General features: G+C 44.1%; 1 protein-coding gene across 2 annotated transcripts in view; it reads left to right on the plus strand.

Moving 5' to 3' along the window:
• Window positions 1–15,821, plus strand: part of SLC4A8 (solute carrier family 4 member 8) — an 87,506-nt gene that overhangs the window by 53,117 nt on the left and 18,568 nt on the right. For both annotated transcript variants that reach the window (XM_008055674.2, XM_008055673.2), the window contains exons 15-19: window positions 1,602–1,707; window positions 2,261–2,422; window positions 9,825–9,938; window positions 12,871–13,032; window positions 13,862–14,113. In XM_008055674.2, coding sequence (XP_008053865.1) covers window positions 1,602–1,707; window positions 2,261–2,422; window positions 9,825–9,938; window positions 12,871–13,032; window positions 13,862–14,113 — 796 coding nt within the window. The remainder of the gene's footprint in view (window positions 1–1,601; window positions 1,708–2,260; window positions 2,423–9,824; window positions 9,939–12,870; window positions 13,033–13,861; window positions 14,114–15,821) is intronic.

The following is a 15,821-nucleotide window of genomic DNA, read 5'->3' on the forward strand; positions in this document are numbered from 1 at the left end:
GATGGCATTTTTCTTAGTTGTATTCTACTGTAGGTTTATAGGGAGCTGATATGAAACTAGAACTTCTCAACTCTTTAATGATTTTATGTTAATATGTGTGGAATTGAGTTTTAAGAAATAGATTTTATTTTTTAGAGCAGCTTTAAGTTCACAGCAAAGTATAGAGGGTTGTCATATAACCCTGCCCCAACACAAACCCAGTCTCCCCCTCCATAAACCTCCCACACCAGAGTGGTACATTTGTTACAAATAGTGAACTGCGCTGACATGTCAACATTCATAGAATACACAGCACAAGAGTGAACCCTCATGTACACTGTGGACTTTGTGTGACACGGGTTTTGACAAATTTGTAATGACATGTGTCTACCATCCTAGTACCATACAGAGTAGTTTTGCTGTCCTGAAAATACTTTGTGTTCTTCCTGTTGATCCCTTCTCCCAGCCCCTGACAACCACTGAGCTTTTTACATTTCTGTAGTTTTGAATTTTTCAGAATGTCATATGACTGGAATAATACAATATGTAACCGTTTCAGACTGACTTCTTTCACCTAGTAATATGCATTTAAGATCCTCCAAGTCTATTCTTTTTTTTTTTTTAGCACCCCCGCTTCAAGTCTTTTCATGGCTTGATCGCTCATTTTCTTTTAGTGCTGAATAATATTACATTGTCTGGATGTACTACAATTTATTCATCCATTCACCTACTAGGGGATATCTTGGTTGCTCCAAAATTTGGAATCAATTTTGTGAAGCCTAAATGTAAGGCTCTATAGCTTTCCCTGTTACTTTTCATTGTATTGGCTTCCTCCTATTATTCTAACCTGTTGAGATCTTTTTGAATTCTGTCATGCTGTATCTTAGAAGGCATGCTTATTAAATTCACAGATGATAAAAAGTTAGTGAGGATGGCAATGTCAGTTGACCGTATTGGGAGCCACTCCAGGCATGAGGCATAAACATGCTAGGACTGGGAGACAACATGGTAGCCAGTGGGATGAGTATGATCTGGTCTGCTTTGGATGGAAGAAGAGACCTGGGGAAGCTCATGGACCTGCCAGGCACAACTCTAGCCTGAGTATCCAGGAAATGACCAGGATAGTTGGATATTACCAAGGGTCATGCAGTGTCAGGAGGCACTTGCATCACAATTTCAGGAGACTCAGTTTTAGAACAAGAGTGGTGTGACCAGGAGTATAGTGAGTAAGATATTCAGGCTTGGTGGAAGCTGTTGAGAAGTGAGTGGGGTATCAGAACCTCCTTGTTATATAGATTGAATTTCACAGCAAGAAGCTAAGAGATAGAAACTAAGGAAGAAAACACCCAGGACTCATTCTGGGCACATCATATGCCAAGCATGGTTGTCAGCACAATAGAGACACACACACTGATTGGAGTCCATCTTCAGTAATGACCTACTGAATCATCGGCATGTGGCTGAGCCTTCAGATGGGCCTCAACCAATAGGACCCTCCTCAGGGATTTGAAGTATGCCAAGGAGAAACAAGGCAGGCTCTGACAGAGCCTTTGACCAGTCATGGCTAAAAACATTCAATTGACTATTTGGCTGCTTTCCTCAGGAATCTTTTTTCTGTCCAGCTGCAGGTGTACTCTCCCAGAGAATCCAAACAATCACACCCTGCAGTACTGGAAGGACCACAATATCGTGACGACAGAAGTCCACTGGGCTAACCTGACTGTCAGTGTAAGTCTGGGAGCTGCCAGATGTCCTAGCATTAGAACCGCTAGGTTTAGGAGGGACTTCCAGGTGGAGGGGACTAGTCCTTGGGCAAACTCTGGCATTTACCAAAATAAAGCTTAAAAAAAATAAAACTATTCCTACTGTCTTTCTTTTTCCCTTTTAAAAGTTCTCCTGTATGTAATGAGAGAAGATGACCCCTGTCTTTTCCCCCATACACATCCGACCTCATGACCCAGCACTAAGGGGAAGTGGGGATGACACCATCCAGATCCAGTGTTTGTGGGACTTGAAGAATCTTGAGGTTTGGAGATCCTCTGTAATCAACACAAAACTTTCTAGGGTCTCCCCAGAGCCTTGGAAGTAGTATTTGTTAGAACAGCTCTGGTTTCATTCTTCAAGTGTCATGGTTAGGAACATAAGTAATCACTTCACTTGGAGTGGCCTGCGGAAGGGAGGGCCACACAAGTGCATGCAGCCCAGGGATGGCAGCGAGTGGTGGACTCAGAAAGAAACAGGTGTGTCTGCCTTTCATCACCCAGAATGCTTGTTCCTCCAGGAATGCCAGGAGCTGCATGGAGAGTTCTCGGGACCCGCGTGTGGCCATCATGGCCCCTACACACCTGATGTGCTCTTTTGGTCCTGTATTCTCTTCTTCACCACCTTCATCCTCTCAAGTACCTTGAAGACATTTAAGACGAGCCGCTATTTCCCAACCAGAGTAGGTAGCTGTTTGCACATTTCTTTTGTGTTAGAATCTAGTATAATACAACCTGTGCTGCTTATGGGAGGACTGGTGAGGTGGGAGCTTCTTCTATCCTGGCGAGGTACACCAGCATGCCCTTCTGGTGGCTGGCAACCTCTTTCAAAGACCTGTGGCATGGAAGGCGGGTTCACACTTAAAGTCTTTTTGTTTTCAAAGTGTCAGGTAGGTGTAAGGTAGTAGTAACGTTTTCTAAAAGTTATGAAGTCTAATTTCCTGTATGCTTTAAGGTTCATTTCCAGAATTCTGGGGTACTAAGATGCAATAGCTAAAACTGGCTGCTGATATGATAAATTGGGGCGATCATCTTGGATACCTTAGGAGACCCCAGAGTCTCCTCCTGGGGATGGCTCTTGTAACTTTAATAGCTTATGAAATCACTGGCCACGTCAACTGCAGCAGCCAGCGTGCTCCTGACTTGGCTTGCGTGACCGTTTGGAGCCTCCGCAACCTTTCCCTGCTGCAGATGGCTGTGTTTGTTCCGCCAGTTTTAGCAGGGCAGAATTGGAGGTCAAGTGTGGAGTTGCTACTGGACTGTTTTTATGAAAGGTAGCTAGAGAAGGAGGAAGAGAGTGGCTGCCAGGGCCTCATCACACTGGATAGCACTGAAAACAATAAATGGATGAGTCATGTGTTCTTCAGCCACATGAAAACATGCATAAGAGATGACCCTTATACTTGCTATATCGAGAGAGAGAGAGAGAGAGAGAGAGAGAGAGAGAGAGAATGTGTGTGAGAAGGATGGGTGATCTCCAATGTCCACAAAGTTTATTCCTCGAAAAGGCCCCCTAAACACCTGGGATCCAGGTACTTTTACTGCAGTGTACTGAACTAAACCTCACATGTTCAAATGAGCGAGAAGTCATACACCCTTTAATTTGAAAGAAAGAAAGAAAGAAAGAAGTTGAGACAGCTAGATGTGAAGAAATACATGAGGCATTTATAGCTTATTTTAAGAGCATGATTATTTGATGCTTTCTGAAATAGAACTAGGAAAAAATTTTTCCTAGTGATGATACTCCATTGTAGATAGTTTTTATAAATGTTTAAGTAGAAGATAATATAAAAAATATTCACATGTTTAGTGGGGGGTTTGCCAACAGCTCATCAAGAATGGGCATTGATGAGAATGAAACACCGTCTTCTGTTTCATTGTCCTGTGGTTACTACTAGGGTCAGACATGTGAGATATGGGGATCACGCAGAGGTTTAGATGCTGTGTTTTTGAATTGTTCACAGTTTATACACCCCAGTTTAGGACATGTGTCATTTTTAGTGAACCCATCCCATTTTTATTCCTGCTTTATTCATTTCCAGGCCTCTGTTTTGCTTTGGGGGTGGTGTGGTGTGGTCTCCAGAGAAACCTATTCATGTGACCATTGGTGTGGCCTTACCCACCACAAATGAAAAGCCCACTTTTGTTTCATATAGAAAATCAGTAATTGGACAGAGCGTTGTGACATAATTTTTTTCATTGTACACAATATTTTCTGACCTATATGTGTATAAAGAACATTTTTAATGAAAGATTTATTAATTTAAATCATATCAAAATTTCTAATATGATGGTGTGAATGTGTGTGAGGCCTTTACAGTCCAGTAGAACATGTGTGCTGGGTTGGCTGTTAGAGTTGGTATTAAGCATAGTTGGATAAAATGAGCAAATCTTTTAATGAAAATATAACTCAGGAACAGTTTAAAAAATTAATTCCCCACTTAGATTTTAAGGAGTAACAAAGGCAGAGTTATCCCTTTAAGTGCTGTCAAGAATTTGCTCGGACTGGTAACATTTGGTGGCATAATACTAGATGCCCAAAGCAGAATAATATCATACTTGGCCAAAGGTAGATGAATTCTGTTTCTCAGCAGCCATTTATCCCAAAATTATAGTGTGTATTTATAGTTAAAGTAGCTAATCTCTTTTTACCATACCACATGGTAGCTCCCTGGAATCATGGTAAGTGGCCAGATATGTCTGTCAGTTTCTCCTCTCTGAGTTCTCTGCCTGCCTCCATTTCCTCATTTTCCTGGGGCTAGAGTTTCATCTCTGACCTTTTTTGGGGCAGACTGGCTTACCTTCACTGCTTATCTGCTGTGACCCACAGGGTGATCCTGGACACTTTAAGGATTTCAGATGCAAATAAATTTTATGATATTATGAAAGACCATCCTTCCCATGTTGGTTATTTTGGTATTTTATTTGCAACCTGGGATTAAATTAGAGTGTCAAATGTGATGAAAAGTGGAACGGTAGCATTCTATAATTTTCCTACTGCTCTGCACCAAATTCCAGAATCTCGTTTCTATTTCAGATTATTCAGTCAAATGAAAAAGGATTTATTGCTGTCTGGTTAACATGTATTTGGTTGAAAGGATCTTTCTGGAACCTGTAGGAAAATAAAGCAGAACCAACTGGGTAAAATAAAGCAGTTGGATGAGGAAGTGGCACGTCGTGAACAATCAGGATTCTGATTATGACTGGGGTCCCGGTCCCACAGGAGCACACTTCTTGCCATGTACGCAGGGGCGTGACATGCTAGGCCCATGCCCTGGAGACCTGAGTGCTGTCCCCAGCTGGCGTGGGCCTCGGCAAGTCCATCATCCGCCTTGTGCCCCACTCTCTTCATCTACAGTGGTGTGATGATGCCCGCCCTCTCTTCCTAGTTGTGCTTTGAGGATACAGTGAGATCTGAAACGATGAGTCAAGTGTGGTGTGCTGTGGTGGGTCCTCATAGAGCATGCTTCTGTCTTCTCTTGTGTGTTCTTCAATCTGGGGACACCCTCAAGTTACTGACTTCTGTGGAAATCCCCATGCTGAGAAGTCTTACAAAATCCAGTCCCCTTAGGGAGGAGTGAGTCTTACAAAAAAATAATGCCAAATGTGCATCGGAAATAGATTGTTTTCAACAATGTTACAAAGCAAAGGCTTTTTGGGGGGTGGGGTGGGGTGGCTGGGGGCTTGAATTGAAATGTAGAGAAAGATAGCATGTGTATTTTGAGCAAAACACACATTTTTTATAGTAAACTTTGCAAAATCAGTGGTTTAAAACCAGTATTTAAGATTACGGGCTCTCATGGGTACAGAGGGTCAAACGAGATGAGCTTCCTGCCCTAACACTGTCTTCTGTTTCATTGTCCTGTGGTTACTACTAGGTTCAGACATGTGAGATGTGGGGGTCACGCAGAGGTTTAGATGCTGTGTTTTTGAATTGTTCACAGTTTCTACGCCTCAGTTTAGGACCTGTGTCATTTTTAGTGAACCTACACATTTTTATTCCTGCTCTATTCATTTTTACTTTCTTTGATAATCATCCCATTTTTTCCACTCTTGAAACTCATAACTTTCTAGTCCATGAGGTACTCTAAACCTCAAAAACAAATTCATTTAAAACAGCCTCCTTGGCCAGACTGGGTGGCTCAGCCTGTAATCCCAGCACTTGGGGAGGCTGAGGTGAGTAGATTGCCTGAGCCCGCTGGTTCAAGACCCATCCGGGTAACTTGGTGAGACCTCATCTCTACGGTAAATCAAAGATTAGCCAATTGTGGTAGTGCGTGCCTGTAGTTCCGGCTACTTGGAAGGCTGAGGCGGAAAGATCGCTGGAGTCCAGCAGGTGGAGGCTGCAGTGGCCAGGAGCATGCCACTGCACTTCAGTCTGGGCGACAGAGTGAGACCCCAACTCAAAAAAATAAAAAAATAAAAACATCCTCCTAGAAAAGCCTCAGAACTACCTTCTGCTAAATCTGAACATCTATAGAATATTCTAAAAATGTTAATTTGCCATGGTTATGATCCTCATCTAAGTGCTGACAGAGTTGTCTGTTACAGAAAGGATGTCTTTCTCATTTTGTAGGCATCACTGTGGTGAAATCACATCAGTGCAGGCCATCTGTGGGGAGATGGCAGGAATAGGGGCAGGACCAGGGGATGGGATTAGACAAAATGTGGTTCTATCCTTTATGTTAAGTCAAAAATCCTAGGTGACAGACAAGGTTCTGTATTCTCAAGTTGGTGTGTAAGATCACCTGCACAATGTCATGGAGATTTCCCACTCAGCAAATCACCTCTGAAAAGTTTGCATAAGATTCTCTAGACCTGTAACATTCAATGTAGTGGTCAACAGCCATGTGGCAAATGACCACCTGAAATTTGGCTTGTCCACGCATCACTATCGGGTCCCCTCCCTCTGTGGGAGCTTTTCTGTCCTCTCAGTAAATCCTGCTTTTTCAACTCTGGCCATCCGTGTCCCTCATTCTTCCTGGGCATCAGACAAAAACCCCGTGAATATAAAGCTATTATTCTTGTTACACCATTTGAAATTTTTACTTGTATCTATTAATATTTAAATAAATGCTTATTTAAAAAAAGGAAAGAAATTTGGCTTGTCCAAATTGAGATTGCACTGTACACATAAAATACACCCAGACCTCAGAGGTTTGGTGCCAAAAACGAATATAAAAATTTCATCAGTATTTTATGTTGATTACATACTGAAATGGCAACATTTTGGGCCTACTGATTAAAATAGCAATAACTTGATAAATATAATGATTTCTACCCATTTTTATCTTTTTAAAATGTAGCTACTAAAAAAATTCCAGTTAGGCATGTGGCTAATGTACTTCAGTTGGACAGTGCGACTATTGACTTACCTGGTGTGGGGGAGGCACTGAAATGCCATAGGCAGGAAGGGTAATTCTGCAATGCATCCACATAGACAGTAGCGACACAAGTTTTTGTCCTGGAATTGGGAGCACTGTGCAGCACAGAGCGCCTCCCAGAAAGCAGATTTTCTGTCTAAAAACCTATATATATATATGACTCGAATTAAAAACAAAATCAGACGAGCCCCAAACTGCCTTCCCTCAGCTTTGCTCGGGGTTGATTCTTCTGCACTTATTCTTCTAGCATCTTCCAGGTGCCAAGGCTGTTAGCCACATGAGGGCGTTGGGTATATTTGTTTCATTTTAGGCAACATTCTTGTGTGGTTTACCCTCCCCGGGTATTGCTTAGTCTGTTCAGAGCTGGGTGTATTGCTGTATTGTATATATCTTGCTGTTCTCCACGTTCTGCTTCTCTGGGCCTCAGCAGAGGCTGTGCCTGTTGCCTATTCCCACTTGCCCAGCAGGTTTCAATGCTGGCTCCTGAAAGAGTTGGATTTATTTACTTTTTTTTTCCCATTAGTCATGGTTGTTTATATAAAATGTTTTGGGAAAGTATTTGCCTGAGATGGAAAGAGAGATAGATGATTTATTGCTTTAATTGTTTTAAATTAAAAGCTGTTCCCCCCCCCCCCCAAAAAAAGGAAGGGAGCTCAAATCAGGAGGAAATGGTGGTTTTTCTGTAAGTGAGGTTTCAATCAGGCACAATTGCAATACGGGGTGCATGAATGGGTGGGGGACTCAATTTATAAGATGCTTACTAAACACACATCCGTGACTAGAACACATTCTTAGACTCCCGTGAGCCTGCACAACCATCAGGGGAGGCACATGGTAAACATGTCCTGGGGCTTTGTTTCCTATCGGGACAAACAGTTGACAAGCAGCTATTGGGTACTGACTGATCCTCGGAGTGGGTTGAGTGCTATGGGGGATCCAAAAGAAGTTTAAGAGATAGTGTCTGTCATCAGATAGGAAGGGGAAACATAAAGCAATCAGGTGCCATACACCACAGCTGCAAATAGTTGGATGCCAACCTGAGATGTAAGTGCATAGGAGGTCAGAAGAGACAGAGGCTTCAAGGTCCCAGGCTTCGTGGTGAGGAAGGGAAGGCAACAGGTATTCAGAGAGTTTTTATAATATGCAGAGAAGAACCAACAAAACCGTGGGAATCTTGGTCTTCAAAGCACATAGTAAGTAAATCCTGGGTCTTTGTTTCCTATCTGGACAAAAAGCGAAGTCAGGTTAAGGAGCCAGTGATATTATATGTGGCTAAGATATATTTTGCTCTGTCTCTGTTGGAAGTTCAGATTAAGGAAGGCGCATTTAATAGGTGCTGTATTTTATTAAAGACACATCAACTATAAAGTGGGCAGCGACAGTCCTCTTAGGGCAGACCCTTAACTGGATGGGAATCCCACAAAATGGAGATCAGTGCTATGGAGGAAACAAAGCAGGAAAGGAGTGCAGAAGTGCTGACTGATCTTAAGTCGGCACGTCTGAGAGGTCTCATGAAGAAGGAGATGGGAGTTGAACCTGAAGGCAGCCCAAGAGGCTACCTGAAGGAAAGGCATTTCAGGTGGAAGAATGACCAAGTGCAGAGAACCTGAGGGGGGAGTGAGCCTGGCGTGCTGAAAGCAGGAGCAAGGAGTCTGTGTGCCTAGAGCAGGGAAAGCGAGCCAGGGAGCACAGGAGCGGGAAGGAGGGGCAACGCCGCCAGCCATGTGGGCCTCTGAGGCCAGAAGGCCTCTGGGGCTTCTACTTCACTGAAACAGAAGTGATTTCGGGACTTTGGTAGAAGAGTGACACAATCCAACTTACATTTTAAATGATTACTCCAGCCGGGTGCAGTGGCACAGGCCTGTAATCCCAGCACTTTGGGAGGCAGAGGCGAGAGGATTGCCTGAGCACAGGGGTTTGAAACCAGCCTGGACAACATGGCGAGACCTCATTTCTTAAATAAATAAAAAAATTAACCAGGCGTGGTGACGTGCACCTGTAGTTCCAGCTACTTGGAAGCCTGAAGCGGAAGCATCACCTGAACCCAGCAGGTCGAGACTGCCGTGACTGAGCATGCCACTGCACTCCAGCCTGGGTGACAGAGTGCAACTCTGACTCAAATAAATAAATTATTACCCCAGCAGTTGCATTTAAAGAAAACCATAGAGGGCAAAGGCAGAAACCAGTTAGGAGGCTGCCACCATCACCCATACAGGAGTTGACAGTAACTTTGACCTGGCTGAGAGCGGTGGAGGTGCTAAGAAGCAGGCAGATCCTGAAGGTGAAGCCAACAGTACTTGCAGGTAGATTGGATATTGGGCATGAGGGAGAAGTGGAGTCGATGCTGCCATCATGGCTTTTGGCTAGCACTGAGGACCTTGGCTGGTCCTAGAAAATCTGATTCCAGGTTCTCAGAACTACAGCTTCAGCCAGGCCCTAAACACCCCATGCAGAACTCTTCAAAAATGGTACTGGGCAACGCTGGAGTTTGTCAGGGGGTTCATTCTGCCTCATCAAATCCACACTTTATGGGCGTTCATTTGGTCATATTAATATATTCCTGACATTTAAATATGTTTGTATTAGTTTAACTATAAGAGGAAAGCATTCTTCTGAGGACTTTAAAAGTTTTTACAAAACTAAATTATTTTCTCCTGTGGTTGACCTACTAAAACACTCTTCCAATTCTCTCTCATGGCAGGTGCGTTCCATGGTGAGTGACTTTGCTGTTTTCCTCACTATCTTCACAATGGTGATTATCGATTTCTTGATTGGAGTCCCATCGCCAAAGCTTCAAGTCCCCAGTGTGTTCAAGGTAAATAGGTCTCGGAATGCCTGGTGCACTCAAGTAGTGTCATAGACTCTGATTCAAAGACCTTTCTGTCTCCCAAGAATAAGATGTGTTCTGCAGTCCTCTAAATCTGAGCTTTGCTTCGCACCCCTTGCCTTCAGCCAAGCAAACTCTTTAGGCTTGGCTGAGTTCAAGGCAGGAAAGTCAGAGCACAGAAAAACTAAGGTTGTTTAATGATGAAAAGTATTATTTATTATCATTAATACCACTTGCTGTTCTTAATGTGTTGAGATTTAAAACCATGGAATGTGCGTATTTGCATAAAGTTATACCAGATACTGTGGAAACATGGGTCCCTGGAGCAAATCTCATCCACAGCACTGAGTTCAACTGTATAAGGGCACTGAGAAGGATGAAAAAGTTCAAGGATTCAGCCCCTCCCCTCGAGGATCTGGCTGTTTAGGAGGGAATGGAACCAAGAGGGGCCAGGTCAAGGAGTCTAGGACCCTGCCAGAGTAACATGACACCTCTTCAATCCTATTTTGTTGTTTGTTTGGATAACTCTATAATCTATAGTATTTTTCAAAAAAACCTATACAAAAAATACAATAATCAATCAATACATGGGGACACCAAATCAATTTCAGCTCAGGGGCACTAATTGAGAAAACAAAGAAGATGGAAAAGCTGACCTCAGTTCTGGAGCTCTCCATGGGGTAGAGAGGAGAGAAACCCTGGGTACTCAGGAACTTGGGAAAACAGAAGAGGGTGGTGAGAAGGCAAATGGAAACAAAGGCAGTCCCTGGCTTGTAAACGCTTCCCTACAGCTGGCCTTTGGCTTCCCTTTCTCTCTTTTTACTCTCTCCCTGAAGAAGACCTGGTTGAAAATACTCGTATCTTCTTCCATATTGTCTGAAAAGTTTTAGTTTTGTTAGTCTGCTGAAATGTCACCAGTTAGAAATTAATGGAATAACAAACACCCCCTAGAATATGGCACTCTTACCTTGGTATGAGTGAGCTTTCTCCCTAATACTTAGCTGAGGTCAGCCCTGCAGGAGGAATGGATTTTGCATGAAAATAGGTAATTTGGAAGCATTAAGCAGTGCTTGGGAAAGTTCCCCGACTGGTAGGCAGAAGAGTCAGAAGGACTCCAGCGCTATGGCTCACGCCTGTATTCTCAGCCCTTTGGGAGGCAGAAGTGAGAGGATTGGCTGAGTCCAGGAGTCCGAGACCAGCTTGGGCAACTTAGCGAGACCTTGTCGCTCTGATACACCAAAAAATTAGCCAGGCATGGTGGTGAGTGCCTGTGGTTCCAGCTATTTTGAAGGCTGAGGAGGAAGGATCTCCTGAACCTAGCAGGTCAAGGCAGTAGTGGCCGTGAGTGTGCCACTGCACTCCAGCCTCGGCAACAGAGTGTGACTCCGTCTCAAAAAAAAAAAAATAGTCAGAAGGGACTGAATTTCTGGGACATCTGGGAAGAAGACCTCTGGAGGTAGGAAATAGTTGAGAAAGGGAAATGAGAGAATGTCAGAGAAAGTGTTGCTCATGGCAGGTACCACTTTCAGAAGGCTGAGCAGAAGGTTTCTTCCTGGTTCCTTTCCCTCTATGCCACATGGCACCCAGCTCTCAAAACCCAGTCTGAAGGTTAGTACTATTACTAGGGATAATAATGTCATTGAGGGTTTAATATGTTTTATGATGGTCTGAGAACGTAACTACTACTTAGAATATTGTTATTAAGAAAACATAGATCCTGTAAACTTTTAGAAACCCATTCATAGTTTGGGACTTGGTGGTGTACTTTGAGTCTTTGAATCCTAGAGTCACCACTAACATGGAACCAAATGTTTTCCGTAGAATAATCTTTGCTTTGTTCATTGAGTTTGAGTCAACTCTGTATCCCTGGCCTTTTATTCTCTGGCACCACTTGCCAAAAAGAAAGTGAACTTATCTTCCCCAGAGTATACTGAGTGGGGAAGGGGTGGGATCTAGGAGAGTTCAGGTGTGTCGGGAACACCTCAATAAGATTTATGAGCAGGTGTCTTACAGTGGCATCAGATTGGGTCCTAAGTCAAACAAATCCCTGGTTTTTGCCATCTTGAGCGTGTTCTCAAGTCTCCGAGGTCTGGCCCCTGTTTCACTGCTGAAGGGAGAAGGCCCTTGGAACAATCCAAACCCAAGAGATTCCCTTAACTGGTTCTACTTTGCCTTCACTTGTGCTCCAGACACACATTTTATGGCTTCTGGAGAGGAGTGGTAGGAAGATAGTCTAAATTATATATATTTGTCTTTGGAAGTCATGAAATGTTTTTGACAACAAGTTTTGTTGTTCTGTTTTACTAATGTTGAGATAAAGTTGCTTTCTTCTGCATCGGGACTTGGGGAGTAAGTGGAAGGGAGTGCAGGATTCATGAATATTCCACAGGAAGTTGTTGAAGACTGCCTGTTTCAAAGGCAATTTGGAACAAGGTTATAGATTTCCTAAGGAATTGATACATTTCATGCCTTTTTAAAATAGAAAGTTCCCTGACTCCTGTAATCCCAGCACTTTGGGAGGCAGAGGTGAGAGGATTGCCTGAACTCATGGGTTCAAGACCAGCCTGAGCAACATGGTGGGACCTCATCTCTACAATAAAAAAAAAAAAAAATTAGCTAGGCATGGTGGCACACGCCTGTAGTTCCAGCTACTTGGGAGGCTGAGGCAGAAGGATCGCCTGAGTCCAGCAGGCCTAGGCGCCGGTGTCTGTGAGCGTGCCACTATACTCCAGCCTGGCTGACAGAGTGTGACTCTGACTCAAAACAAACAAACAATAAAATAAAATAAAATAAAATAAAATAAAAAGATCCTCATTCAAGAGTAAAAAGAAACATGGATATTATGACCCCGTTTGATGTTTTACCCAAATGACTATAGTGAACTTAAAATATAAAAATAATGCCTTGTTTTTCCCCTTAGCCAACAAGGGACGATCGAGGGTGGATTATCAGTCCCATTGGCCCCAATCCCTGGTGGACTGTGATAGCTGCGATTATCCCAGCTCTTCTCTGCACTATCTTGATATTCATGGACCAGCAAATCACAGCTGTCATCATCAACAGGAAGGAACATAAGCTCAAGGTAATAAGAGGTTCTGAGCTAGAAGGCTGTTATGGTAACCTGTCGCATTTTTGGATTTTAAGATAAGCCCATCTAGACAGGCACTGTAGAACCAGGGTCAAAACAGTCATATGGGGGTTTCATTCCCTCCATTAATAAGAAAGATTGGTTTGGAGATGAGTCTAGAGTGGCATGTGGTGGTAAGATGCGAAAGAAGCTGGAACCCATTGCTCGCCTCGCACGCCTGTGGGGAAGGTGGTTGGGCAGAGCTCCTGGTCGTCCCTACACAGCTACATGCTGTGGGTCAGACAACCATATGGCTTGTCTTTCTGAGATTCAGGTTGGGCCCCAGGCCACCGTTCCTAAAGGCAGGTACTCCTCCATTGATATCCATCACTAGATCCTTGAGCCCTAGGATCGTAGGGAGGTAACAGAGTAGGAAACATCCAACCTGGCAGGGATCTGGGGTATGTGGTAGAAGCCCAATAAGAACATTTATCTCCAAAATCCTGTAGTGTCTGCCATCTAGAATGGTCAAGATGTGACTTCCTCTCTGGTTATTCTTCCAAGGAAGAACGGATCTTTGAATATAAAGACTCAGAGTAAGCTGGTGGCACTTGGATAAAGAATGGATATTGGCATCTATAGGGCAGGCTAAGATTTTCCTTTTTTCTTCTTTGTTTCCTCCTAACCAGGAGAGGTTGCAAGACTCCTCTGGGATTCTTGGACCCCTTCCTTCTTACCCACACACCCCTTCCTGCTTTGGACCTGAGACCCTTACTTAGCTCACGATTCTATGCCCTGTTACAGCCAACCTACTGATGGTGATAGAGACTTTGTTTTTCCACAGAAAGGCTGTGGCTACCACCTGGACCTACTGATGGTGGCTATTATGCTGGGTGTCTGCTCCATCATGGGCCTGCCCTGGTTTGTGGCTGCAACTGTCCTGTCTATCACGCATGTGAACAGCCTCAAGCTGGAGTCCGAATGCTCTGCTCCTGGAGAACAGCCCAAGTTCCTGGGCATCCGAGAACAGAGAGTGACAGGCCTCATGATCTTCGTGCTGATGGGCTGCTCAGTCTTCATGACGGCTATCTTAAAGGTGATTGCTCATTCACTCATTAGGCAAACATCGGGTGCCTGATTTGTGCCAGGAATCCTTCCAGGTGCTAGGAATACCGTGGTGCCAAACAGATACATGTACAAATCCCTGTTTGAGAAAACTAACATGCTAATTACAGAATGTGATACACGATCTAGAGGAAATATGTAGTGCTCTCTGTTACTGTAGAGAATGAAGGGTTCTCTTTTAGTTAGGGTGGTCAGAGAAGACCTTGCTTAGAAGATGGTATTTAGGATGAGGTGGAGTGAGCCATGCCTTGGGGGATGGACTGGAGGAGGGAGAGGAGCTGTCTAGTCAGGTCCTGAGGTGGGAAAGAGTGATATGTGTGCTAGCAAATATCAGGGTCATGTGGCTCAAAAGGCATTGAGTCAAGGCAAGAGCACAGTGAGATGAGATGGAAGGGTGGGCAGGGGAGACCACGTTGGGCCTGGTCAATGCCGGTGAAGGGTTTTAGCAGAGAGGGATATGATCCAGTTAGTATTTTAGAAACACGCCTCTGGCTGCTGTCTGGAGAGGTTTTTAGGGTTGGGAAAGAATAGAAGCAGAGAGACCTAGTGCAGATGAGAGATGATGGTGGCTTGGAGACGGAAGATGGTGGCAGGGACAGATAGAAAGGCATGGCCTTGGTATGTCTTGGAGGCAGATCCGAAGGTCTTGCTGGTTCACTGATTGTGGAATAGGGAGAAGAAAATAGAAAAAATCTAAGAAACCCATTAGGTTTCTGGCTTGACCATCTGGTATAGAGTGATGGCATTTATTAAGATGGAGAAGACTGCATGATATTGTGAGGGGCGGGGCTGTGATCAAACTTTGAGTGAGATGTCTAGGAGTCATCTGAGTGAAGCAGCTAAAGGAAGGGTCTGGACGAAAATATAGCTGTGGTATCAATAGCTCATAGGTAGCATTGAAAGCCAAGGAGGCAGGGTGTGATGGCTCATGCCTGTAATCCCTTTGGAAGGCCAAGGTGGGAGAACCGCTTGAGCCCAGGAGTTCAAGACCAGCCTGGGCAATATAGCGAGACCTTGACTTTACAAAAAAATTAAAAAATTAGCTGGGCATGCCTGTGGTCCCAGCTACTCAGGAGGCTGAGGCAGAAGGATCGCCTGAGCGCAGGAGGTTGAGACTGCTGTGATCCATGATTATGCCACTGCACTCCAGCCTGGGCCACAGAGTGAGACCCCAACTAAAAAAAAAAAAAAAAAAAAAAAACACCAAGACTATTGAATAGATTAGATAACTCAGCGAGAATGGTAGTTATCCCAGCGAGAAGAGCAGAGTTTAAAAGCCAGCTAGAGGGGGAGACAGCAATCTCAGAAGGAGCTGCCAAAGAGCTAGAAGGAAAACCAGGAGGGTGTGGTGTCAGGGAAGCCAAGTGCGGGGAGTGTTTCAAGAAAGAAGAATTGGTTAGAATCTGCCTAGAAAGATGAAGACTCGGCCAAAGCATTGAATTTAGCAACATGGAGGCCTAATATCACCTAACAAGTGGATTACATCAGCTTCTGCTACCTCTATAGGATTTAGACGTAGAGGCTAAAGCAGAAGCTGACAGAAAAATCATTTTGTTCTGACATGAAATGATTACATGTATGTTAAACCATAGGCCTCCCATCTCCCTCCTGCCTTGCTCGTCCTCCTCCATGGGGTTGGGCAGACACACACACACACACACACACACACACACACACAC

This window comes from Carlito syrichta, unplaced genomic scaffold (genome assembly GCF_000164805.1).
Source record: "Carlito syrichta isolate Samal-C Ts95f unplaced genomic scaffold, Tarsius_syrichta-2.0.1 Scaffold301920, whole genome shotgun sequence".
NCBI lineage: Eukaryota > Metazoa > Chordata > Mammalia > Primates > Tarsiidae > Carlito > Carlito syrichta.